General features: G+C 55.6%; 9 protein-coding genes across 9 annotated transcripts; 4 read left to right on the top strand and 5 right to left on the bottom strand.

Moving 5' to 3' along the window:
* Positions 1-2,939: 2,939 nt before the first annotated feature.
* AFUA_5G07580 (acyl-CoA carboxylase subunit beta) lies at positions 2,940-4,900 on the bottom strand. The gene is made up of 3 exons (XM_748783.2): positions 4,256-4,900; positions 3,597-4,179; positions 2,940-3,524 (listed from the first exon to the last, which is right to left on the bottom strand). The coding sequence occupies exons 1-3, from the start codon at positions 4,862-4,864 to the stop codon at positions 3,037-3,039; spliced, it is 1,680 nt and encodes a 559-aa protein (XP_753876.1). The 5' UTR covers positions 4,865-4,900; the 3' UTR covers positions 2,940-3,036.
* Positions 4,901-4,933: 33 nt separating this feature from the next.
* On the top strand, positions 4,934-7,291 carry AFUA_5G07570 (putative pyruvate carboxylase). Its single transcript, XM_748784.2, has one exon. The coding sequence runs from the start codon at positions 5,066-5,068 to the stop codon at positions 7,004-7,006; it is 1,941 nt and encodes a 646-aa protein (XP_753877.1). The 5' UTR covers positions 4,934-5,065; the 3' UTR covers positions 7,007-7,291.
* Positions 7,292-8,287: 996 nt separating this feature from the next.
* On the top strand, positions 8,288-10,186 carry AFUA_5G07560 (putative capsular associated protein; the record flags this gene model as incomplete). Its single annotated transcript, XM_748785.1, has 1 exon — positions 8,288-10,186. One exon carries the CDS (start codon positions 8,288-8,290, stop codon positions 10,184-10,186), a length of 1,899 nt encoding a protein of 632 aa, XP_753878.1.
* Positions 10,187-10,626: 440 nt separating this feature from the next.
* AFUA_5G07550 (uncharacterized protein) lies at positions 10,627-11,169 on the bottom strand (the record flags this gene model as incomplete). Its single annotated transcript, XM_748786.1, has 1 exon — positions 10,627-11,169. The coding sequence occupies one exon, from the start codon at positions 11,167-11,169 to the stop codon at positions 10,627-10,629; it is 543 nt and encodes a 180-aa protein (XP_753879.1).
* Positions 11,170-11,786: 617 nt separating this feature from the next.
* On the top strand, positions 11,787-14,889 carry AFUA_5G07540 (uncharacterized protein; the record flags this gene model as incomplete). Its single annotated transcript, XM_748787.1, has 4 exons — positions 11,787-11,956; positions 12,012-12,324; positions 12,383-14,049; positions 14,124-14,889. 4 exons carry the CDS (start codon positions 11,787-11,789, stop codon positions 14,887-14,889), a joined length of 2,916 nt encoding a protein of 971 aa, XP_753880.1.
* A 638-nt stretch (positions 14,890-15,527) lies between these two features.
* On the top strand, positions 15,528-17,811 carry AFUA_5G07530 (transcription factor domain-containing protein; the record flags this gene model as incomplete). Its single annotated transcript, XM_748788.1, has 5 exons — positions 15,528-15,778; positions 15,938-16,916; positions 16,961-17,067; positions 17,117-17,412; positions 17,456-17,811. 5 exons carry the CDS (start codon positions 15,528-15,530, stop codon positions 17,809-17,811), a joined length of 1,989 nt encoding a protein of 662 aa, XP_753881.1.
* Positions 17,812-17,943: 132 nt separating this feature from the next.
* Positions 17,944-19,701, bottom strand: AFUA_5G07520 (cytochrome P450; the record flags this gene model as incomplete). Its single annotated transcript, XM_748789.2, has 3 exons — positions 19,147-19,701; positions 18,872-19,072; positions 17,944-18,809 (listed from the first exon to the last, which is right to left on the bottom strand). Exons 1-3 carry the CDS (start codon positions 19,511-19,513, stop codon positions 17,944-17,946), a joined length of 1,434 nt encoding a protein of 477 aa, XP_753882.1. The 5' UTR covers positions 19,514-19,701.
* A 137-nt stretch (positions 19,702-19,838) lies between these two features.
* AFUA_5G07510 (Zn(II)2Cys6 transcription factor) lies at positions 19,839-23,190 on the bottom strand. The gene has a single exon (XM_748790.2). It carries the CDS (start codon positions 22,751-22,753, stop codon positions 20,153-20,155), a length of 2,601 nt encoding a protein of 866 aa, XP_753883.1. The 5' UTR covers positions 22,754-23,190; the 3' UTR covers positions 19,839-20,152.
* A 101-nt stretch (positions 23,191-23,291) lies between these two features.
* On the bottom strand, positions 23,292-24,690 carry AFUA_5G07500 (serine hydrolase domain-containing protein; the record flags this gene model as incomplete). Its single annotated transcript, XM_748791.1, has 3 exons — positions 23,292-23,704; positions 23,766-24,038; positions 24,300-24,690. The coding sequence occupies 3 exons, from the start codon at positions 24,688-24,690 to the stop codon at positions 23,292-23,294; spliced, it is 1,077 nt and encodes a 358-aa protein (XP_753884.1).
* Between the last annotated feature and the right edge of the window lie 230 nt (positions 24,691-24,920).

Below are 24,920 nucleotides of genomic sequence, written 5' to 3'. Positions count from 1 at the left end.
TTATTTCGACATCTGCTCACTACTATCGCTTTGCTACCAACTGCCAGCTGCCAACTGCAACTGCAACTGCAACTGCACTGGCTATTATTGTGGCGGAGCTAGACCATCGACCATCTTCCCAAGCGTGCTTTAGCTGCCATACTAGACTCCTCCTTGGTTGTCTGCAAGACACTCCTCGGTGTTTTTGACGTCAGCCTGCGCCGTGTGGCTTGGGTTTTTCTTTTTCTGTGTTCCGAGGGATTTGATTATTATTTTATTTTGTTTGTCATTATTTTTCTGGCTTCTCGACTCTATTTCTATTGCGACAAATCCGCACCAGAGCTTTTTGCCTTGACGCCCAATTTCAGCCCTAGAAAGGAAAAAGGAAAAAGGAAAAAAAAAAAGGCTAAAACCAGCCAAAAAAAAAGAGGAAGAAAAAAACTGGAAGGAAAAGGGGCACGCCAATAATAACAAAACATCTATCTATCTGCGACTCCCTAACTCTTCCACTGCTGTCCACACTCGTTCTCCCATCGTGATACTGTCGACATGTTCTCCTGCGCCAACTATCCTCGCGGTTGCCGTGGCCGCGCCAATGTCGAGGGAGGAAAATGCCCTGATTGTGTGGTATGTATCATCGGCTCTGTGCAGATTCCCGCTTGAAGACTAACGGTGTATAGTCGCTCAAACTCCGTCGGCCTTCAGCTTTGTCGTCGCCTTTCGCACAGCCCAGAGACTACCGACGAGCCCTACCATCAGAGATCCTGAATGACTCGCCTTACCGAGCCATCGTCCAGGACCTGTGATGCGATGGATGCAATCAGCAAATGAACATTTCACACAAAATCCCATGACTCGATGACTGTTCCGCCGGCCGGGACTCGGATTCTTTTTCGCGGGAGGCTTCCTCATGCATTTCCGGAGTTACCAATATACATACAGACCTCTACTACATCCACTACACCACAGCCCGTCTACGATCGAGTCGACTGCGATCTGCGGAAGTCGACTTTTGACTATGCGAGATCGCCTTGGCTGGCCGATCATCCTCTCCTTACAAGGCGACGACGCTCTTTGATTTCTTACCTGCCTCTAACATTGTTGAATTGGAAGATAGAAAGGACTGGACTTTGGACTGACTGGACACAGTCACAAGGCGCAGGCGGTTATCTGATTATTCCCTCCTTACTATTTCTTTTCTTTTCTTTTCTTTTCTTTTCTTTTCTTTTCTTTTTTTATTGATTTTATTTCATTTTATTGGTTTTTTTATTGGTTTTTTATTTTTAATTGCGAATCTTGTGCACTACCATACCCTGTTTAACTTGATGTCCTATTTGCACGTTTTCGTGTATGCAGTATACCCAATACACCATCTTCGCAACCTCCAAACCAGCCTCATGGAAATCGTCTAAGAAATCCTTCTCGAACATTGGGATCATCACCCCCCGATCCCAGCCACTCCAGAAAAACCCAACAAGACAACAAACACACGTCTGTGGATCTCATTCCGAGACGTGGGTGCCTGAAACGGAGCTAAGTGAGATAGCGTTGGAGGGTCTTGGCGATGGCCTGCAATACCGTAAAGAGGATTAGATTAGGGGTTTCACTAGGATTTCAAATCCAGTTAGTACGAACAGAGGAAAGAAGTAAAAAAAAAAGAGGTAGAGCTATATTTGGGGGGAATCTGAGACATGGTTGGGGGCCGAGGATGGGGTTTGGGATTATGATATTTGTTGGATTTGTTTCAGGCTCTTCTGTTCTTCTTGATCTCTAGAGATATTTTCATATCTGATGGTATCACGGGGTACAGTATAATCATCTGGCTTTGACTATCTTCGCATAATATGGTCACACATTTAATGATCACATCTATTGATTACCTCCATGCTGCGGGATCAATAGAAGTTATTCTAACTAACTATCCTGCGTACGTACAGTTCAGGCCCTTTACAAACACCTGTGCGAGGTCCCAGATCAGGCCTGTGCAGCCGTATGCAACCCGAGGCGATGGTTTGCTGTCTGGCGAGAAATTCAATCGTGGATACATAGGCTGTATGCTGCCCAGAGTCTGTCTGCAGATCCTCGCGGTTTGTCCACGAGCACCATTCTCCCTCGCTGTCGGCCGCTAGTGACAGCAGATAGGGTCCCAGTGTACAGGCATTCCCAGTGCATCAGTCATAAACTAATCAGAATAAAGTCAAGAAATCTTACTCGAGGCCTCAGCAAAATCAGTGTCGTACCGCCCTTGAGGGTGTCCGCAATGAAAACAGAGACAACCAGGTCATAGATGCCGAGGATAACGGCCATGACAACAGGCTCAATGGCTAGACCATATCAGCATTGTTTCTCCAGAAGCATCTCTGTCAGCATACCTGAACTATCAGATTGCCTGACGCAGAGCAAATGACCACGCCGGCATTTGCAGATCTATTTTATCCTTTGCTTAAACACAGGCTGAGGTGCCAGGAAGTATGGGCGAAATGGCTTCAACATATCAATCACCCGTTTTCTTGAGGAGAATCTTTTTGGCTCTTTATACATTCTAGATGAGGTATTCAGCTAGCCATCCACATAGGATCATTGCAGAGACTAGAAGTACGTAGAGTTACTATATCTGTTGTTACGACATGCCTTGCGGTATAGTCTTAGGGCTTTTGCCCTGCGGTTCAACGCACCCAAAGTTCAACACATATTACCATATATTCTACTGCTGTTAACACACTAAGAATAGTCATCTTGACCCTTTGATTAAGTGGTTTGGTCCATCCACCGTATTGTGTAAGGCTCTCGGTTGTCCTGTAATCGCACCTTGACACAACATGCTGGAGATTGAACATAGTGACGCCTAGTCAACGCTCAGTTCTTTGCTCAAGTATCAGCCTTCCTAGTCAATGGGATTCCCCTACAGACCAGCTCAGATGGATGACAGATTGAGCGGTAGTCGTACTCTTCGGGATTCATATTCTGAGAATACAGCTGTGTCGCACACTTCTCCAGATCTCATGATATGTCTAACCCTAGGCCCAGTCCTATAGAACACTCTAAAGGATCCCTTGATTATGAAAAAACAGGCTGGAGCTTCCCACAGTTTCTCAGCGCCAACCGTTCCGCCATCATCACCTCGTACACGTGTCGCACCCATCCACAGCAGATCTTCCTTGTATCCTTGGGATCGACAATCTCCTGGACCCCAAACGCATTGGCCGTCCGCACGGGATTCATCAGCCGCAGATATTCCTCCTCCAGCTCCTTATACCGGGCCGCCTTGCCCTCTTTCCCACCCCGTTGCTCCGCCTCTCGCAGTTCCTGGCGATGGCCCACCTCGATTCCCCCGTCCAGTGGCAGAGACCCCCAGTTCCCGGACGGCCAGGCAACCTGAACGACGGGGTCTCGCGCACCCAGCATAATGCCGCCGGCCACGCCATACGCACGCCTTGTAATCACGTTGAAGATCGGAGTCGTCGTGGCAAAGTAGGTTTTAGCCAGCTCGACACCCCAGCGCATCGTGGCGTGGCGTTCGGCGACGGTCCCAATCGCGTAACCAGCTACAAAAATATCGCACTATCAGCAAACTTTCCTTACAGTAGCAAGGGGAAAGGGAAAAGACCAAGACATACGGACGTCGACAAACTGCACCACCGGCAGATTCATCACATCGCACAGCTTCAGCAGCCGCGCCAGCTTCTGGCTCCCCGCCGCATCCAGCGCACCCCCGTTCACCTCGCAGTTATTCGCGATAATCCCCACCGGCCGCCCCCCCAGCCTCGCCAGCCCCCCGATCGCCGTCCGGCCCCATAGTCCTCCGATCTCAAACCACGAGCCCGCGTCCACGACAGATCGGATGATGGTGTAGGGGTTATACATCCTCGCCGCCCGACGCGGGATCACACTCCGCAAGCCGACATCCTCTCTCTCCACTGGATCCTCGCACTTCACCACTGGCGGCGCCTCGCCTCCATGGTTGGGCAGGAACCCGAGCACCGTCCGCAACTGCTCGAAGCACTCGGCCTCATTGGCGGCAAGGTTATCAATGGTGCCATTGGTGCAGTGCACCATTGGCCCGCCGAGGTCCTGAAAATCCAGTCCTTCCTCGAAGGTGGCGTTGGCGACCACCTCCGGACCGGCGTTGAACAGCGCGCCGATATCCGCCGCCATGACGGAGAAATGGCACGAGACGACGCGTGCGGCGCCGAGACCGATCTAATCACCATGAGTTTTAGTCCAAAGGAATGGAACGAGGAAAGGGGAGGAAAGGGGAGGGGGAAGGGGCAAATACAGCAGGTCCAACGACGGCCCCCAGATTCGGAATCCCCTTGTTCAGCTGCTCGACGACCTGCGCGTACATGCGCACGTAGGGGAGGTAGCTCCATCCTTCTTTGCGGATGGTGGTTACGCTGCCGCCGCCGGAGCTGCCGTCGACGAGCTTGATGACGGGCAGTTTGAGCGCGACGGCTAGCTTCTCGGCGTAGATGGTCTTGTCGGCCGTGGAGCCGTCGGCGTGGCCGCTGCGGATGCTAAAGTCGTCGGCTGTGAGGAGGACGCGTCGGCCGTGGAGCTTCCCGAAGCCCTGGACATTGTTGCTGGGCGTGAAGGACTCGGGGACTTCGGTCGTGGGACCGGTGGGTTTCCAGGCGACGGTGCCAGACACGGAGCCGATCTCTTCGAACGAGTCGGGGTCGAGGAGCTGGGTGATGCGCTCGCGGACCCAGAGCTTGCCTGCTTGTTTCTGGCGTGCGTAGCCGCGGCGAGAGGGGTTGGGGGTTGCGGCGATTTCCTTGAGGGTGCTGATGGTGGACAGGACGTCGGAGTAGTCTGGTGGTAGCCTGGCGGTCGACAGGTGGGAGGAGAGTTGATTGAGACGCCTGGAGGCTTTTTCGTCTTTCATCGTGTAGATTACTCAATTGCTTGGAATGTTGATGTCTTGCAAGATGCTAGAATGATATACGAATGGAAGGGGGGGGGGGGGACCGAGAGCCGAGGTTCCCCGCATCAAGTTCCCCCAGATCTATATCTATATCTATATTGATGTCTGGATCTAGACTTGGATCGTACACAACATTGCCAATAGATAGATACACTTAGATCCATGATGAAAAAGCTCCTGGTAGCCAACAGAGGCGAGATCGCAGTGCGCATCTTGCACGCTGCCCGGGAGCTTTCCCCCCCGGTTCAGACCGTCGCCCTGTCGACCCCCAACGACACATCGCATTGTCTCCTGGGCCACCCCGACCAGACCATCGCGCTCCCCTCTGCAGCCTCGTACCTCGACATATCACTGCTCGCGCAGATCTGCCAGAAACATGCCATCGACGCTGTGCACCCAGGCTACGGCTTCCTCAGCGAATCGCCCGAATTCGCGCGCCGCATGCACCAGATTGGGGTGACGGTCATCGGGCCAGGGGCCGAGATCCTCGAGCAAACAGGCGACAAACTGCAAGCCAAAGCGCTCGCTACGTCCTGCAGCGTACCAGTTCTGCCGTCCCATTCCGCGCAATCTCTCGACGAGATCCGCGCGTTTGTCGAGAAAGTCGGATACCCCGTCATGATCAAAGCAGTCGACGGCGGCGGCGGACGGGGGATCCGGCTGATCCACCAGCACCAAGCATCTGAGCTGGGGAGTCTGGTAGCAAGAGCGCGGAGCGAATCCCCCTCGCAGACCGTCTTCGTCGAAAAGGCCGCCGTGGACGGCTTCCACCACGTCGAGGTGCAGGTCCTCGGCGACGGGACCGGGACCGTCCACCACCTGCATGAACGAGACTGCAGTGTGCAACGCCGGTTCCAGAAGATCGTCGAATGTGCGCCGTCGCTTCTGGACCGGTCGATTATTGAGAAAGTCAGCGAGGCGGCGCTGCGCATCGCCCGCACCATCCGGTACCGATCACTCGGCACGTTCGAGTTCCTGGTCAGCGAGAGCACGTCGGATTTCTACTTCCTCGAGATCAATCCCCGGCTGCAGGTCGAGCATACCGTCACCGAGGCCGTGACGGGGGTAGATCTCGTTCAGGCGCAGCTGCGATTAGCCCGGGGAGAGTCTCTCCAGCAAATCCTGGCGGAGTGTGCGCCCACACCCTCCGCGCGATCCATCCAGCTGCGCCTTTGCGCCGAAGACCCCAGCGCAAACTTCGCGCTGAGCATCGGCAAAATCACCGACTTCTTCGTGCCGTCCGGCCACGGCGTCCGCGTCGACACGCACCTCTCCCCGCCCGTAACCGTCGCCTCCGACTTTGACAACCTCGTCGCGAAAATCATCGTCACAGCCTCGAGCTGGGAGGCGGCTGTGCGAAAGGCGCGGCGCGTGCTGGGCGATACCCGCATCCAAGGCGTCCCGACGAACCTGCCCCTGCTGCGGGGGATCGTCTCGTCCGCGGACTTTCTCGCGGGGAGGGTCGACACGCAGTGGCTCGAGAAGCATCTTCCGGCGGTCCTGGGGATGAGCGAGCGCATCTCCGCCTCGCTTGCCTCGGTTCACCAGCCGTCCCACCGGGCGGTACAGCTCCCGACATCCTCCTTGCTCCTCTTCCGCCGCGGCGACGCATGGAGCATCTCCCTCTCCCCCCTCGGCCCATCCCGGACGTCCCAAGAAGAGGCGGAAACCCGACACCACCTGCGTCTCACCCGCGTCCTCCGCAATGACTTTCCCTCCTCGCTCACCGCCGAGATCGAGTATACCACGCCATCGGCGTCCATTCCATACACACTCCACCTGGCAGCCGCCGGCGCCAACACCGCCGCCAGCGCCCTCGTCTCGGGCCATCGCCGCGGCGACCCGTCCAACCCGCGGCATATTGTGCTCCCGCTGTCGGGGAAGTTGATCGAGGTGCTGGTGCAGCCTGGTGAGACCATCGCGCAAGACCAGGTGGTGGCGTTTGTGAAGCAGATGAAGATGGAGCTGGAGGTACGGAGTCCGCGGGCGGGACATGTAACGTGGGTATTTGAGGGGAGCGATGGGGAGGAGGATGTGGTCGAGGGGATGTTACTTGTCGAACTCGATCCTGTTCCTGCGAGTGTGACCAAGGGGAAGCTTTGATGGCGCTGGGATATCATCGGGGCTGTTCGGTGTATATGGGGTAGACAGGGGAATGGTAAAAAAGAGTGTATAGTACATCATACTCATGGATGCAGGTATACACACTCAACCACTCTGTACATCAGCATTCATCATGTAACCCTAACCCTGTGATATTGAAGCAGACTCTCCTCTCGTATTAGCCTGAGAGGACAGGTACCGACTGTAACCCCATCTCGATTTGCTATATTACATTGATACAGCTTAGTTGCACAGCGCGTGGATGACACTGACTACGGAGTAGAACCATAGCTTGGAGCTCAGGGTTGGAGCTCCTAGACCCTAGACCCACAAAGACCCCCACGGGACTTAGCAAGGCACATAGGTCGGTTATAGATGACATTAATGGCTGATTTCCCACGTTTCATCCACTCGCGAACTGTCCCAGTGTGGAACGGCCAAACGTTTGCGGAAGGGCTTTTGGCGCCATGCAGCCAAGACGTCCTCATTCGTCTACGGCAATAGAAAAGGGTTCATTCCTTCTATTCCTTTCTTAGCTGTGACCATTCACAGTAGGATTACACGTCTGAATTACAGTTGCAGGTAGGTTATATGGCAAGAAATGAGAAATCTGTTGGTGCCCATTCCACGTTGGCGGGCAATTCCTCGGACGCCGTAGTGCTTACGGAGTACACATATGGAGAACTGTGTCACTAACTAACTAATTAACTACTCCTAAATAGACAGAACGTTGTCCTTAGCCGGCCTGATCGGACCCGTCCAGCCAATTAATAGCCACCTAACGTCAAGCGCATGGGTTGCATCTGGACATGAATGTTGTGTCGCAGGATCACAGCCCACGCCAGAGAGAGATCAACTGGAAGAACCTTAGCCTAATCTGATCATCCAAATGAACCGAATCCTCCCCGTACCATCGCATTGATTCCGTGGGACTCCATCTCCCAGGACCAAGACGGCATGGAGTGAGTGTTGCTGTCGTGCCGCCATGGAGAATGGGTGTTAACTGTTCAAGGCTAGTACCGTAGTACTTCAAGCGACCAAACTACTTCCGCTTCCGCTTTTCACATCAATTTGCTCCAACAAAAAGTCGTCGACATCCAACTGGCAGATTTTCAGGCCCCAGGAACGGATAGTCTAGGACATGGCGTTGGCTGACTTGGGACGAGCCCCCCCCCCCGTGTTTGATAAGGCGCTGAAGGGGCCGGCCAGTTGCGACCATTTTCCCTGAATCTCACTTTTTCCGTGTTGTGGTGATTTTCATCCCCCCCTCCCGCCTTCACCATGATGAAATTGTCGTCCTCGAGGGTTCGATCGGCCGGTCTTATATTTTCAGGGATCTCGTTTGCTCTGGGGTTCTGGTTGTTGTTTGGTGGTTGGAGCCGCGAACTGGTGGGATTTCACATTCCGTACAACCGCACAGACTCACCCTCACCAGCACAATCACAATCACAATCACCATCACCATCGGGAGACCATCCGATCGATCAACTCATCAGAAATGCCGACGCCGAATGGCGCTCGCTGCTGGAGAAGGAGGCCCAAACTTTCGAGGCGGCCACGGGGGAATATCGGCGGCGTCGGGGTCGACATCCACCACCAGGCTTCAAAGAGTGGTTCGAGTTTGCGCGATCCATGGACGCGCTCATTATCGAGGACTTTTTCGATCGGATTTATGATGATCTGAATCCATTTTGGGGCCTCCAACCGAACGAGATCCGACGACAGGCGCAGAGTCTCAAGCCCCGCATCGCTGTTCGGAAGCATGAAGCGACCGCGATCACGGACCACAATGCGCTTTGGTTAGATTCATGGCTCAGTCTGGTGCGCAGCATCGAGAAGTACCTTCCCGACCTCGACATGCCGTTCAACCCCATGGATGAATCGCGGATCGTGGTGCCTTCGGAAACCATCGCCGAATACCTGGCCCAGGAACGGGTCAGCCGACAGACGATGCAAGAGAAGGATCCGGCCGAGTTTAGCACCGAATACACCGCGGCGAAGAATGAATCCCAGTCTGGGCAATTCGAACCGCGCTTCCTGGGGCCCGGCGATGGGCGGTTCTGGGACATGGCTCGCGTCGGCTGCCCGCCCGACAGCTCGGCGCGCGACAGCCTCCCCATCGAGCCGGCGACGGCCCTGCAAGTGGCGATGGAAAACTTGCTGGCACACGCGCCGAATGGCTATGTGCGCAACTGGACCCGGTCCAAGGATATCTGCTGGCGCCCGGAGATGCAGGCGCTCCACGGAACCTTTATCGAGCCCGTGTCGATCTCCACCGCGCACGAACTCTTTCCGCTGTTCGGAGGATCGAAGCTGTCCGTCAACAATGAGATCCTCATCCCGCCGGCGATGTACTGGGCCCAGGACAAGCGATACTCCGGCGGCAGCCAGCATGGTGGCCCGTGGGAGTCCAAGAAAGACTCCCTGATCTGGCGCGGCATCGCATCGGGCGGTCGCAACCGAGCCACCAACTGGACGGGGTTCCAGCGCCATCGCCTATTAGCTATGTTGAACGGGACCTCCGTCGCGGCCGCCGAACGGAACCATTCCCACTTTGTGAATTTCCGGCTCCCCAGCTACGACGACTACCACCTGGCCGCGGGCCACGCCGGCCGCCTCCCCGAGTTCGTCGAGGACCATGCGGACGCTGGCTTCATCCACCTCGTGTGCTTCCCCTGCGTCCCGGGACAGCCCTGCGCGTACGATCGCACCGACCCGCACTGCGCCTACACGGAACCATACTTCGCCCTCGTCCCCGCCATGCCCATGGACCAGCAGTACGACGGCTACAAATACCTGCCGGACATCGACGGCAACTCCTTTAGCGGCCGGTACCGCGGCTTCTTATTGTCGACGTCTCTGCCCATCAAAGCCACCATCTACGACGAATGGCATGACTCCCGTCTCATCCCCTGGGCCCATTTCGTGCCCATGGACTCGACGTTCCCCGACGTCTACGGCCTCATGGAGTACTTTATCGGGTACGGCGGGCGGGGCCATGACGAGGCCGCGCGCACGATTGCCCTGGACGGCAAGGCGTGGGCGGAGAAGGTGCTTCGCCGGGAAGACATGCAGATCTACATGTATCGGTTGTTGCTGGAGTATGCCCGGATCTGTGATGATCGCCGGGATACTCTGGGGTATACCGCGGATATCTTACGAGTCGGGCAACGGACATGAATAGACCGTCGGGGAGGTAATATCGTGTCTAATGTATTATGACCGCTTGTATATAACTTTTCGACTTGAGAGCATGTATTGAATGTCTTCCCATTACTTACTATCTTAGGAGGATATGGCTTTCTGCTGTCCCTTGCAGTCAGGAGATAACCAAGCAGATCATTGGTGGACCATGGGTAGCGGATTGGATTCGTGCAGTCGCAGTAGGGTCAGTCCTCTCATCAATGCATACCTGTCTTGCGCTGAAGCACGCCGCCGAAGCGTTCACATGGTAAATATCCTTCTAGACCATATACCACGTTGGTCCTAGGCAAGCCCAGAGCTGTGTCTGTGCCAAGGTCATGTCATGGTGACTAGACGTTAGGTCCGTCATGGCTGGATTGGACTATATATGGCCAGACCGAGCTATCCAAGCCCTATTATTCGGAACAGGGCCTATCTCACGCTAGATATGCATTGCTCGACGCATGGAGGTAAAGCTCGCCCAGAACTTGACAGAAGTGGGCAATCTCCGCGGGACCCGAATTCGCAGGAAGACCGTAGCGATCGTCTCGCCAGAAAGACCTGCATTCGCCTGTCACGAGCGATCCGGCAGTCGGTGAGGTAATACTTCTGTCAATCTTCACACAGCGGCGAAGCTGCAGACCAAGCTTGACTGTCATGAACCAGCCCAGTTCCTTCCAGATAACGTCTAATGTGGTGCCCTCCACCCGGTTCATACTCACATAAACATTCTCGTGTTTCTTGCTGATCTTTCGTACGGAGGGACAGCGGATCCCACGCTGGCTGGCGACTTCAGTAGCCTTCAACGCACCTTCGACGTCTGAAGGCTCATAGTGCTTGGCGATGAGATTCGAGGAGAGATAGAATACCCGCGAGGAAGATACACATTTCGGCGAGCATGTAATATAGTGAGCCAGTTCCAAGTCTGTGTATGCCTCTAGCAGCTCTTCACCAAAAGCGGGCGTCATGACCGGTGCCATATGCCAAAGGGAATGGGGAAGACGCTTGTCTCGAGACAAGAGGGGGAAGCATCTAAAGCGAATTCGGACTTCTCATATTCTGTCCCAGGCACATTCGGGCTTGTCGTACGTACATGTGAAAAGAACACAGGGATATCAATACCATGCCAAGTCTGAGCACAGTAGAGATACTGGACACATTCAGGTTGAAGGATTGATCGAGACTTGCATCACTCTGCTAGGGACACAGACTTCTGTGGATCATCCGCAGGCGGATAATTGTGCATGAAATGATACCTCGGTAACTGTCTATGAGTAGTTCACAAGGCTGCATAGTAACAAGCCAGAAAGGAGCCCTTGGGCCCAATAACAGCCAGTTTAGCGTTGGACATATTTAGATGGTCTGATCAATAGCAGATCTTAGTTCCCATCGTCTATTGTTTCATCCGAACGGACGAGCTGACTGCCGATCTTGTGCATCCCGACTGCTCCAAGCCCCGGAATGTAGCCAGGAACCACCATTCGGCAGCTGCAAAACCGCCGCATTTTTCTCGTCCTTCCATCATCATCTCCTGATTCTTCTCTTTCTTGTCTCGTCTTGCCATTGACATTGCATCGCCATCAACTTCAGGGCAACAATGTCATCGGAGGATCCCCCCCCCAGGAAATCACTACCAGCATGGCTCCATTTCAATTCCCACGATCTCAAAACCCTCTTCCGCTGTACGGCCGCAACATGGGTCGCCGGCATCCTAATGTTCATCCATCCCACTTTGCGAACCATCGGCACTGCCACTTTTTTCGGATGGTGAGTTTGTGTATCTTGTCCTGCCGCAAATTGATCGATCTATCTGATGTGACAGTCTGGTGCTCTTCATCAATCCCCCTTCGGGAATCCTCTTCATCTTCATCCTGGGGACGCTGACCCTGCTGATTGGCATGGCCCTCGCCTGGGCCTGGGGTGTTATCACCATGAAAGCTGCGCTGGCTGCGCGTCCTCAAACAGAAACGCTGGCCCGTCTGCAGATGCTTGGACAGGAGGCGGCCAGACAGGCGAATGCAACCGGCCAGAGTGCCGCCAGCGTGCAGTCGCAGCTCGTATATGACGGGTTCATGCTGGATGCGCGAGTATCGGTCATTTACTTTGCTATGACGTGTGTATTTATCTACTTTCTGGTACGTTATATCCTCGTTTTGCATTTTTATCAGGTGACTGACATGAGAAAAAAAAAAGGCCCGGCTGCGCGCCGCGAATCCCAAGTTCACGCTCGTCCAGATCTTCGGGACCATCATTGCCGATCTGTTCCTGACGATAGGCCCGCTTCTGCCTTCGTTTCGGGGGACGCTGCCGAAGATCTTGATCATTCCTGCTGCGATTGGCGCGGGATTGGGTCTCGTTGCCTCGTTGCTGCTCTTCCCGCAGTCGACGTCGCATGCGGTTCTGGCTGGTATGCAGGCGTTGGTCGAGTTGACGAAGCAACCGCTCAGGTTGACGGCGGCTCGTACCGAGGAGCTCGAAATGAAAATGTTGATGGCGCTGAGGACCCAGCTCATCGCGGGGTACAAGGCCATAGAACCGGCGATGGGCTTCCTGCCCCTGGATTTCTCGCGCGGCCGGTGGAATGCGGCCGATGTGAAGAGCCTGAGGCAGCCTGTGCGGCAGGTTCTGGTGAGTACGGTGTTGCTGCTGGATTATCATATCAACCGGCTGAGCGCGCGGGCTAATGCGGACCGCGTCCGGGCCATGTCCAAGCCGGCCACGCCGGTCCGTCCCTCGGAAGGACCCCGACAGGACACCAAGGGCGAGGTCGGACAGCGGCAGATGTTGGAGAGCTTGGAGATGATCGAAGCCATGACCAGTCCTGAGTCGGAGGCGCTGCGGTCCGGGACGCATGCTCTTCTGCGGGATTCCAGCGGGGAAATTCTGCAGGTGTGCGAGGAGGTGGCCGGAATGGCGGCCGAGTGCATCCACTCGGTCAACTCGAGGCGCTGGCTTGGCTCGCGGGCCGCGGATCGGTTGGACGAGTGTCAGAAACTCCTGGAGCAGCTGCGCGCGGCGCGGGACGCCTTTGCCGAGCAGACCACCGAGAAGCTGATTGCCCACCACGGCGAGATTTTTGACGAGAGCGGAAGCCTCAGGCGCCTTGACACCGTTGGCGGCACGTCCATCAGCAGTGTCATGGCCGGCCTGGCCTTTGAGGAGCTGGTGATCTCTGTCGCGGACGCTCTGGATCAGCTTCTCTCGCAGATCGTGGCACTCCTCGAGGCCCGGCCGAAGCCGCGTCTGTGGTTTCCCACCAGCATTGAATACGCCGTCGGCTGGGTGCTGCGACGGGACGCTCGCACTCCCGTTGCGGGACAGTCGTCTGACCCGGACCCGGACGACCATGCAGTCCAGACGGACGAGGCGCAGCAGCTCTTCCGCCGGATCAGCCGGGGATACCGTGTCAAGCAGCGGAGTGGTCTTGGCCGAGTGGTGCTGGGAGTATACCACTGGTTTATCAGCGCCGAGGGTCTTTTTGCCTTGCGCATGGTCATCCTGACGATTGCCCTGGCGGTGCCGGCCGTCATCCCATCGAGCTCGGGATTCTACTACCGCGAAAAAGGCCTCTGGGGACTCATCATGGGGCAGACCACCCTGCTGGTGTACATGTCCGACTTTATGTTTTCGCTCATCTGCCGGGCCGTTGGCACGATTATCGGAGGTGCTGTAGGATTGGCCGCGTGGTATATTGGCTCCGGCCACGGACCGGGGAATCCGTACGGGCTTGCTGCCATCTCGGTTCCGGTGATTGTTATCTTCATGTGGGGGCGACTCTTCCTCAGTCCCGCGATGCTGCAAGCGACCGTGATGAGTGCCGCAACCTTTTTCCTCATCATCGGATACAGTTTCGCTGATACGTATGCCCTCTGTCCCCCTTCCCCCTCCCCCTCCCCCTTTGGCGTATGTGCATACTGATCACTGACCACCGCAGACAAATCCCTCAATACGGCAATCCCGGCGTCGGCTACAACGTCTTCTGGCGCCGTATGGTCCTAGTCTTCGTGGGCTTCGCCGCAGCACTGATCGTGCAGATCTTCCCTCGCCCTCCCTCAGCAGCACGACACATCTGTACCTCACTATCCAATACCCTCCGCCGATTGACAGACCACTACGCCCTTTTGCTGTCATGCTGGTCCCGCCCCCACAACGACCCCCGCATGGCAGAGCTGCTCTCGATCGAGGTCGCCGAGCGTCTCGCCGCGCTGGACGGTCCCATTGCCCTTCTCGGACTGGAATTTTCCGGTTCCCGCTTCGACAGTGCCAGTCTGCGACAGGTGCAGGCCCTCTGCCAGATCCTCAACCAGAACCTGGGCCGGCTGCTGCTGCTCTCAGCAACGCTACCTCTTGACCTACAGGAGCGGCTGGCGCGAACGTCGGGCGTGCTGGAGCAGCGGTCGATCGCAGACGTCATGGCGGTCCTGGGTGTTGTGGCGCAGGCGATCAAGACGGGGGATCCCCTGCCGGAGGTGCTGCCGACGCCGTTGACGAAACGCTGCTATGAGTTTTGGCGTGGGGCGCAGTTGACTGAGGTGATGCCCCTGCGGACGGATTTGATCCGGGAGAAGGCGTATCGCCGGTACTGTGTCGGGGTGATGGCGTATGTGAGGATGTTGGCTGCGGTGGATGAGTTGGTGATGGTGGTCAAGGGGGTCTTGGGCGAGGCGCATATTGTTCAGCTGCCCTCAGCCTCAGCCTGAGCTTAGGTCTGTATCTGTGATCGCTGTATATATTGGGAAATACGCACATAGCTGTATATATATATATGCCCCTAGTGCACCAAGGGCTGACGCTTTCTGTATCCTATAAGCATGAGCGGGACTCAATGCTAACGAGACGATCGATTTCATCACCGTTGTCGGCTATGAACAAGTCCCAATAACTCAAAAATAATCGTAGCTCTATCATCCACCAACTGGCTATACCAAACGCCCCTTGAACACCCCTTTTCAGAACCCCCAAAATGCCCAAACTAGACTAGGAATAGAAATCCAGCAGCTAGAACGAGCCAGGCCTTAGCCCTATTCCACTCCTCTTCGTGATATTTTCCATGCTTCTACTTGCTCAGGGGCCTGCGAACAAAGTCTTCCACCTTCACACGCAGTCTTTGTCGTTCTACAGATGTATCCACAAACCCTGCAGAACCTGGAGAGCGCCTGGCTCATGTTCAACGTAGTTGGCATACAGCTTCTCCCCGCATCTCTAATGGATGTCCATACGCTAGGAGATATGAAACTCTAGACACCTAAATTTGCCCACATGAGTCTCCGATGATGCTCCGGTATGCTGCTTTTCTGAAATTAATACGAGACAGAAGTCGTTGCCAAGTACGCGGCAGATGGAGATGTTTCCTATGTGCCCACCAACTGGTCGACGGTGCTGTAGCCTCAGGCATCGACGGTTTCCCCGCCTCTGGTCCTCGTTTCCTGTCGGTCCTGCTCTATACCTCAGCCTGCAGCCTGTCATCGATCTGATCCATCGGATCGACTACATTCAATCAGGTCCTTATGTCCAATCGTCCGTGGCAGTGCACATACTGTTGCACGAATTTCAGCCGCGCCGAGCATCTACGCCGGCACCTTCGGTCACGTATGTCTACCTTTCCGACGTGAACCGCGAAACGTAGCTAATAGGAGCAGACGAGAATCTCAGGCCCTTTGCCTGTGGGCTGTGTCGGCGATCATTCACGCGAAAGTATGTTCTGTATGTTCTGGCCGTATGATGAGCATCTCTAATGGGCCTGGACAGAGACCTTCTGAAACGCCATGAGAGGACATGCAGAGTCAGAGAAGAACAGGAAGAGGCCGTGGAGCCTCCTGCGGATTTTCAGTCAGATCAGCGAGATCGACAGAGTGAATGCGAGAGGACCGTTGTCTCGTCATGGTCAACCCGAGATGGAGACCTCCCTGACCTTCCCAGCTCGGTGGACTTTGCCGCATTGGACTTCTTATTTTCACCGGCGCTAGCTTCGGACAGCATCACGGTGGCTGAAAGGCTGGAATATCTGGCCTACTTTACGAGCGCCAATGGTATGGCTACGTTTCTGGACCGCGAGACGCTCAAACAGCGACAGGAGCTCCTCAAGGGGGTGGACCGTCACTCGTACGAAACGGCATGCAACGAAGCGTATTGTGCAGACCGGCTGCCCGAAACAATCGACCCCTCGCTCATCTACCTGCCATCGTCCAGTGACGAGGATATGCTCATTTACAAGGCCCACGAAATCACGCAGTGTATCCACCGAACCATCACCACAACGTCAGACAAAACCATCATCAAACTGGACTGGACCCTTGCCGTCCAACACTCCTGCTCTGCTTTTTTCTCAGCTAGCAATATCCGCCGCTTTCTGGAGTATTTCTGGTCATTGTGGTACCCCAGCTGTCCCATCGTGCATCGGCCGTCGTTCGATCCAGAGACAGCGCGGACGGCTCTGCTGTGCGTTATGGTAATTATTGGAGCGTGTCTGTCGCCGCATGAGGAAGACGCCGAAGCGGCCAAGATGTGGTTGGACAGCGTTGAGGAAATGGTATTCGGTGATGAGGATTTTATGGAGAACGAGCCCCCCGACACGTCGGCGGATCAGCGATACGACAAGGCCACATGGATGAAGAAGCGCGTCGAATGTATCCAGGCGGCATATCTGGTCTGCTCGCTGCAGAAACGGGAGGGCTCTGTGGAGGCGCAGGGACGCGTGAGGAGGTATCGACATGCCACGCTGGTCATGGTGCGTATTGAATTCCTATCTGCGAATCTGGCTGATAAAAACAGCTGGCGAGAGACATCGGGCTTGAATCGGCCACGCACCGCAACTTGCGGCTGGAGAGCCCCTCCAAGTCATGGTGGAGCCAGTTTGTCATTGAGGAGGAATTGATTCGGTTCGTCTCTCCCGACTTGTCCATACGCCACGAAGGCTAACGGGGGTAGGACTCGGACGTTCGTGTTTCTGATCGATGCCGCCATGGCGATCTTCCACCACGCTCCGCCACGGATGGTGGTTTCGGAGCTCAATATGGACATGGCTTGCCCTGAGGCTTGTTTTCAGGCGGACACAGCTACAGAGTGCTTTCGCACCCTGAGGGAATGGGAACGGTCTATATTCTGGTCTGAGAGACTGTCTGTCGCTGGCGTGGTACGGAGGATATGCCAAAGACAGTTGGATGACCACTCGGTCCTCGAGTTTTCCAAGATGGGAACGCTGAATCTGTTTACGACTGTACAAGGTATGTTCAGCATTCTCCGCTGGGAACTTTTCTAACGATATAGCTCTACATTCTTTAACGTTTCATCTGCAAAACTCCTTGGTCTTCGAGTCCACCCTCGCCCCTGTCCAAACCGGTTTGGAGAACTGGCGTCGGATATGGAACGCACGACAGCCCGAGGACAAGGACATTCCCGACGAACCGCAGTCTCTCTGGAAGAAGATCGGCTTTGTGCGGTATGCCCCTGAATTCTGGCACTTGGCTCGAATCATCGTTGCCCGAATCATCGCCAGTGCTAGCGATGAACAATGTCCTCTACCGACAGAGCGAGCTCTCCATCGCTTCGATCATACTGACATGAGAGATATCAATGGATTGATTACGGAATACCAGCAACTGAATCTGGGAGTTACGCCGTGACTTTTGTTCCTCCAGCCACTGGCCTTTGTTTAACCCGGACGGTAAAGTTGGTCGGCTTTACAAACCACCTGTTCTCCGTCTCCCAATTCTCATTCCTGGTACTGAAATCAAAGTCTCGGACGATTCGCGGGATCAATTTCGACATTTCCAGAATGGAGATGTGCTTTCCAAGACACGTCCTAGTCCCAAGGCCGAACTACCGTCGTCAGTATGCTGTATACGAGAGAAGTGGGTGAGACCTACTGGCATGTACATCTCGTTCATGGCTCTGAGTTTCTCCGGATTACTCTCCGCCTCGATCCATCGCTCTGGCCGGAAAGTCGTCGCATCTGGGAAGACTTCCTCATCGTAATGGGCCACCCAGGTGTTGATCCCCACCACCGTGCCAGCCGGAAAGAAATAGCCATTGATCTCGACCCCGCCGTCGGGAACCACCCTCCACAGCGGCAAGCCCGTGGCACTGTGCATGCGCAGTGCCTCCTTGATCACGGCCTGGAAATATGGCATCTCCTGGCTCTCCCTGAAGGTGACGCTGTCACTGCACTTTCCGTCCGCGGCAAACGCGTCGATCTCGCGCCGAAGTTTCTCCATGACCGCGGGATAACGCAGGAGGTGATACATGATGGCGGACAGACTGATGGCAGTCGTGTCTGAACCAGCAATGACGTTCGACAACCCCATCATGAACACATGGTAATCCGTCACCTTTTCCGGATCCTTGTCTCGAGCCAGCATCATCTTCTCGACAAAGTTCTGCGTCGCCAGAGGGCCCCGCTCCACTTGCCCGGGATCAGCCTTCACAGAGAGGCCTCTGATTTTCTCCTGGACGAATCGCACAATATACGCTCTCCCCGCTGCACCAGACCAGCTGAATCGACTCAGTGGGCCAAACAGCCGCGGATGCCACTCGGGGTATATGCCCACAAGGGTACTGTACGTCATCAGCCGCTGCAGCGCGGCAATCGTGCCTTCGATGTCCTCTCCGCGATCGAGGAAGCCTCCAGCAGTCAGTCAGTCGCGCGTACTCGCCCATGCCATTGCACCCTTGTATGCCACTCACCAAACCGCTGCCCGTAGGTAATATCGCCGATCACATCAAACGCATAGCACTGGAACCAATGGCCGAGGTTGAACTCTTCGCCACGGGCCGCGAACTCCCGCAGCCGCATGCAGAAGAGATCCGCACACCGATCCACAAACGCCTCGTAATGCACCAGCGAGGTCATGGAGTAGAGGCTCGAGAACCGCTTGCGCGTTTCCGCTACCGTCCGCTCAGCATCCATCATCCATCACAGCAGTGATCCGAGCCAAGGGAACAACGAGGATGATGCATACCGTGCCGCTTAATGTTCCGGTCAGGGAACAGCGTCCACTGATTTGGGTCCGGGTGCTTCCACCCCTCGTACCAGGCGGACTTGGTGAACTTGCTCCCCGTCCCGTAGACGGTTTTTATGGCGGCGCTCCCGGAGATACTATAGTGGTCTGGGGCGATGCGGACGACGGGCCCGTAGCGCCGGTGCAGGGCGATATTGTCTGTTTCGAAGTGGCCAGCGCGCACGCGGTAGAAGTACCAGAGTTTTGTGAGGCGGGTGAGGAAGGGGCCTGGGATTCGGCGGAGGGAGCGGGTGCGGAGGGTTGTGTAGAGCGTGCTCAGGAAGGGGTAAAGGAGGATGACAATCGGGATGACGATGATGAGGAACATTTTTGTTGTTGATGTTAATGAAGGAGATGGAGTTTTGATTGTTTATCTGGATCCTACTCCGTAATCACTCATGGAATATATATGTCGTGGAGAATTGGAGATTGACCACTCCACCCCCGCCCCCACCGCCACTGTGGAGTCTGATAATATGGGGGAGGTATACTACTGAAGAAGAACCTAGTATGATTATGATTCAATCATGCTAGACGATCAATATGTGATGAGAAATACAGAGTATTATGCATAGCGTCAGGCCGGCATCCCCGGCTCCTACGACTAGCGCTACTTGCCGCTTTGATTCGAACGGGTAGCAGGTAGATGATGGCACGAAAAGAGGCCAGGCTATGGCGCACTCAATATAAAAGGTGAGAAAGTGATCATTTTCATCGGTAGGATCCCTCGTGTCGATATTGACAGTAAACAAAAAGTGATCGTCAGATCCAGAATTGCCTAGTCGGGCAAGAAAAGAGAGTAGAGTGTACGAATCTTTACCTAGTCTCATTGGGTGATACCACAAAGTAGGCATACAGACATACATACACACATACATACAGATAACGGTAGGGAAATGGAAGCAAAGACCGCCAAATGCGACGACACTCAATTTGATAAAGCAGATGACATTCCTCTCTCGTCGAACTACACCGAGATCCCGACACTGCCCAACTCGCCCGATCCCCGTTCATCAAAAAGCGGCATGGACGGAATCCGAGCACCCTCCCCTACGGAACAGAACTGATCGACACCTTTCCCTAGTCGCGTATCCAGCAGCTTCGACAACGAGCGCGCAGCCACAAACGCCATGTCCGATTTCGTCCCCAGACACCACAGCGCCGAGATACAGAACTCGCAGTTCCGCCGGGCGTACTCGGACGGGTCGTCCGGCCGCGCGCCGTGCGACTGCGGCGTGATGTCGTCTAGCAGAATATACGCCGCCTTGGCGAAACAGCGAATCAGGACGAGCGTCCACGGCTCCGTCAGAAACGCGGCCTCGTTCACGGCGTCGTGGTAGAACTGGATGCGGTTGGCCAGGGAGTCCCGCCCCTGCAGGGAGCGCTGAGCGATGGCCCCGACGGCCAGCGCGTTGTCCCGCCGGAGGGTGGCGACGAAGTCGATTGCGGTGCGGGCTTCGCGCCGGCTGTCCAGGCCGAGGTGGCCCTCGTCGATGCCCTTGACGGTGTCGGCGAGCAGCATGGCGGCGAGATGCCAGTGCCCTGCGACGATGACGTACCACGACTGGATGCGCGGGGGCAGATCGTCGTGGTTTGCGTTGCAGCTCTGGAAGAATTGCTTGTAGGTGGTGTTCCAGTGTTGGTAGATGCGCAGCGTCTTTTGGATGATCTCCTCCAGGAGGTCGGGACTGGCGCCGCGGTAGACGAGGGTCTGGAGGCGGGTGACTTGTCGGAAGAGGAGGACTTTGACGGGGCTGGCGTCGGAGAGGATCTCGGCGGCTTCTTCGTAGGAGCAGGGCCAGCGGGGTGGGTTCGCGCCCTGGCGTGCGGCGCGTTTGTGGAGGAAGAAGTCGCCCCAGAGGTCTTGTTTCTCTTTCAGGGCGCGGGAGTACGTGATGTTCCAGCCGTCGAGGTCGACGCTGCTGTCGGGTTTGGCGTTGGAGACCGCCGGTGACACGGACGTGATCTGGCTGTCCTCGTCGGAGATGGCGAGGGGACGCTGATACATGGCCGCCTGCAGGGTGTCGAACATGACCACCAGCCAGAACAGGAGGTTGACGGTTTCCTGGTGCTCCGGGTCGGCATAGAACGCATCCGTCTGTGGCGACGGCATATCCATACTGGCGAGATCGATCTTGCTCTGCTCTGGCGAACTTCGCGACTTTGGCTTCTGCCGCTCGAGACGGGTCAGTTTATATCGGATTGAAAACAGCTGTCGCACCGCCGCCTCCATGAACAACGGCGCGCTGTCATTCTCCAGCAACTCATGCAGCTCCATGTCCTCATCGACATTGAGCGGACGCTGTCCGATGGAGAAGATGATGTTCGCAAACGCAACCCGGAACGAAGGGATACCCGCTGCATTCTCCAGAGCACGCCGCGCCTGGTTCCACAGATTCTCCCGGATGACACGCTCGTGCTGCGCGACGGGCGAGGTAAGAGAAAAGCCATTGCTTCTGGGCATCTTCTGCGCCCACTGCGAGGCGAACGCCATGATGGCGGTGTGGAGCGCTCTCGATGCCATTTTCTCTTCTGCGGCGCTGAGGTTTCGCCCACGGACGGATGCATACGCTCGATCGAGCCGACAGACCCGAGTACAGATCCGGTTCGTCCAGTTCGGGGCCCATGCCGCTTGTGCCTTACTGGCGAGCCCGCTCGGTGAGGTGTACGGGACTGCCGTGTTGTAGGGACAGTTTTGCTCCGTGAGCCAGCAGGACAACGCATTCTCCATGCTGTCATGGTATATGCGGATAAGATTCTGTGTCATCATCGAGCGGGCATAGCTGTCTGAGATGTTATCGGAAAGAACAAATAGACTATCTTTGTTCCCGGAGGGATAGAGACTGTCTGCCGGGAATGTCGGTAGACCGTCACTACCTTCCGGAATCACAAAGCCAGGTGGCGAAGAGTAATACGAGCTACTCAATCCTGGACTCGAATCATCGAACTGTTGAAGTAGATCTAGCGTCTCGTCGAGCGAGTGCGGTCCCGAACTGGACAAGCTCTGCTGGTAGTAGTCCAGACTCGAACAAGTGTCCTCAGCCGAGCCCGCCGTTTCCGCATTGCTCGGCGGTACGTGTGCTGTATTTGCATTCCACAGCATGACACTGAACGGATCGAGTTCCGACTCCTTGCTTCTCAGCGGTATCGAGACGGCATTCGACGGCATCGACCACGTCCCGGGCTGGTCCTCCGTCGAACCGTTCGACGACACCCCATTCCCAGGACTGTTGGATAGCCACGACGAGGAGTACCGCAGATCGTCCAGCAGGTCGGTTCCCGAGCGACTCGAACTCACGTCGTCCGCTCGAGGCAAGTTGCTCACATTACGGCTCTTCTGCTTTCGACCCGCCCGTGCGGCGGCGCGGTTCTCGACTAACCAGTTGAACGTGCATTCTCGATTGTATTTCCTGCAGTTCGAGCACGGGATGTTGAGGTTGCTCTCTGCTAGCACCCTTCGGCTGCCGGCGTCCGCGTGCCGGTCTCTACGAGCAGGCGCATCGCACGCCCGCTTCCCCTTCCGACATGGATCGCAGCTGTGGTGCTGGCGTCGACGATGAGCCTCCATCGTGGCACTGACAGTTGTCTCCAAGCGCTACGGTATGCCGGCATACAAATTCGGCTATTACCGGGTGATGGCTATTGTGGAGAGAGATATGGGGGGAGGGGGGATACAGTGTGAGAGAGACCACCTCATGGCTAGGCGGGTTTTGAAGCTCCGAGCCAAGAGCACGATGCGGGGTCTGGGGATTCGCGAAGTCTGGTGGTTCTGGGAGGGAGTTCACGAGACCTGACTGGTTTATCGCTGCCTGGATTGTCGGCGCACTAGGACGAGTCGTTGAGTCTGTTTGCGTCCGAGTGATGCGCTGGTTGGGTGGTTGGACTGCGGTGGCGGTTGCTCTCTCCACTTCGTGTTGGCGAGCGGACACACCCCGTGGGGAACGCCCATTCAGCGCTTCAGCACGCCAGCTTCGGATGACCGGAGGTATTGAGTTCAAAGTCTATAAAAAAAAAAAAAAAAAAAAAAACAAAAGAACGGACTGACTGATGGAAACTAGTCCAATCATATAGAAATATCTCAGGAGGAGCAATTGATACGGCAGAGTCTAATCCTGAGCCAGGCCACGGTAGACGGCAGACTCCACATCCAGCCAAAGGCTCCAAACTTGGGGATCAGCAAAGGGCAAGAGTTGAGTACAAATCATCCCTGCGACCCCTTTCTCCCTATCGCACCACCACCAGAGGTTCGCAAGTCCTGCCCAGTGCGCCGTCCCTTCAGACCGTCCAGTGGACCCTCCCGTCAGCATAAAGGTGAGGCCCCACCCCTGAGGTGTCGGCGATGGGTACAGATGAGCTATTTCATTGGTGAGGTCAGGCTTCGAAGGAGGGATGCCTTGTGCGGCAAAATTGGGGAGGTTGGGGATCTGATTGCGGAACATCTCGTCGACTGTGGTTGTCTCGAGGATTCGCTTGCCGGTGATGGGTGAGGTGCCGTTGTTTAGCAGTGTAGCAAGGATTTCTGCGCAGTAACAGAAAGTTAAGTATTTTGTAGATTGACAGGCAGAGTCCGAGACACATACGACAGTACTCTTGTGGTTGAGCGAAACAGCCCGCTCCACCGCTGTTGAAGCAGCTCTTGCGATCCGCAGCGGTCTGCACGATCAGCGGCCGCCGAAGCAGGTGGTCTCGGCTGGAGAGGTGGCCATGCGCGTCTCTTTGATTCATGTATGCCAACTTCTCCTTCATTGACGCCGACGGAAACATCGAGATGTTATTCAGCCCCAGGGGCTCGAAGATGTTGCAGTGGAAGTACTCGTTCAATGACTGCCCGGTGACACGCTCGACCATGACCCCTGCCCAGTCGATGTTTACCTTAAACCACAATTAGCAAATGATCATAGAAAATAGCGTTGCTAGCTGACGAACGCACCCCATATTCCCACTTTTCCCCAGGCTGATGAACCAACGGCTGCAGCATGTCGTAGATGTGTCCTGAGAATTCGTCGTAACCAACCGGCTTGCTGTAGTCTCGCAGCTTCTCATTGAAAAACGTATAGCCAAACCCAGCTATGTTCCCTGTCAGTACTGGCTGTCACGAGGCGACGTCCACTCACCGGTATGGTTCAACAACATCCTCAAGGTAATTCCCCTCCGCTTCTCTACCAAAGTCCCATCGTCCTGCAACACCTTCACCTCTTTCAGCTCGGGGCATATCGTCTCAACTTGGTCCGAATCGTCCAGGCTCAATCGCCCCCGTTCAACAAGCTGCAGACACGCAATTCCCGTAATCATCTTCGTGCACGATGCAATCCAGAAGACGCTGTCCAGCGTCATTGCTTCTTCAGAGCCGTACCCGCGCTTCCCACTCGCATGCGCAAAATGCTCCTTGCCATCCTTGCCGACGACTACCACTACCGCACCGGGGATACCCTTGTGCTGGTCCGCGCAGGCTGCGTCTACCCGCGCTTTGAGGGCAGTTACCGCTTGTGGAGAGAGAGAAGTCATTGTGAGACGTAGAAACCCGGTGATGGGGTCAAATCACAGTCCTTGTCTGGGGGAATGAACTGGATATAACGGTCGCCTTTACCCCTCACCAGATAAAAGCAATCCCTCGGTGGTCGGCATTCGATCGTCCAAAGTTGCACGTTCTGAACCGGTCAGTGGGCTAGAACAACGCCAGATTGCAGCTTTGCTATCGTGACTTGATGTTTGCGGATCCGCACGGAGACACCGTG

This window comes from Aspergillus fumigatus, chromosome 5 (genome assembly GCF_000002655.1).
Source record: "Aspergillus fumigatus Af293 chromosome 5, whole genome shotgun sequence".
Taxonomy (NCBI): Eukaryota; Fungi; Ascomycota; class Eurotiomycetes; order Eurotiales; family Aspergillaceae; genus Aspergillus; species Aspergillus fumigatus.
This window is presented reverse-complemented; position numbering and strand designations above follow the sequence as displayed.

Bases quoted from the DNA above. Each gene is read 5' to 3' on its own strand.
- AFUA_5G07580 (XM_748783.2), bottom strand. From the start codon at position 4,864: ATGAAAGACGAAAAAGCCTCCAGGCGTCTCAATCAACTCTCCTCCCAC. The intron at 4,180-4,255 runs GTATTTGCCCCT...CATGGTGATTAG, and splicing joins GGGCCGTCGTTGGACCTGCT to ATCGGTCTCGGCGCCGCACG. The intron at 3,525-3,596 runs GTATGTCTTGGT...ATATTTTTGTAG, and splicing joins GGTGCAGTTTGTCGACGTCC to CTGGTTACGCGATTGGGACC.
- AFUA_5G07570 (XM_748784.2), top strand. From the start codon at position 5,066: ATGATGAAAAAGCTCCTGGTAGCCAACAGAGGCGAGATCGCAGTGCGC.
- AFUA_5G07510 (XM_748790.2), bottom strand. From the start codon at position 22,753: ATGGAGGCTCATCGTCGACGCCAGCACCACAGCTGCGATCCATGTCGG.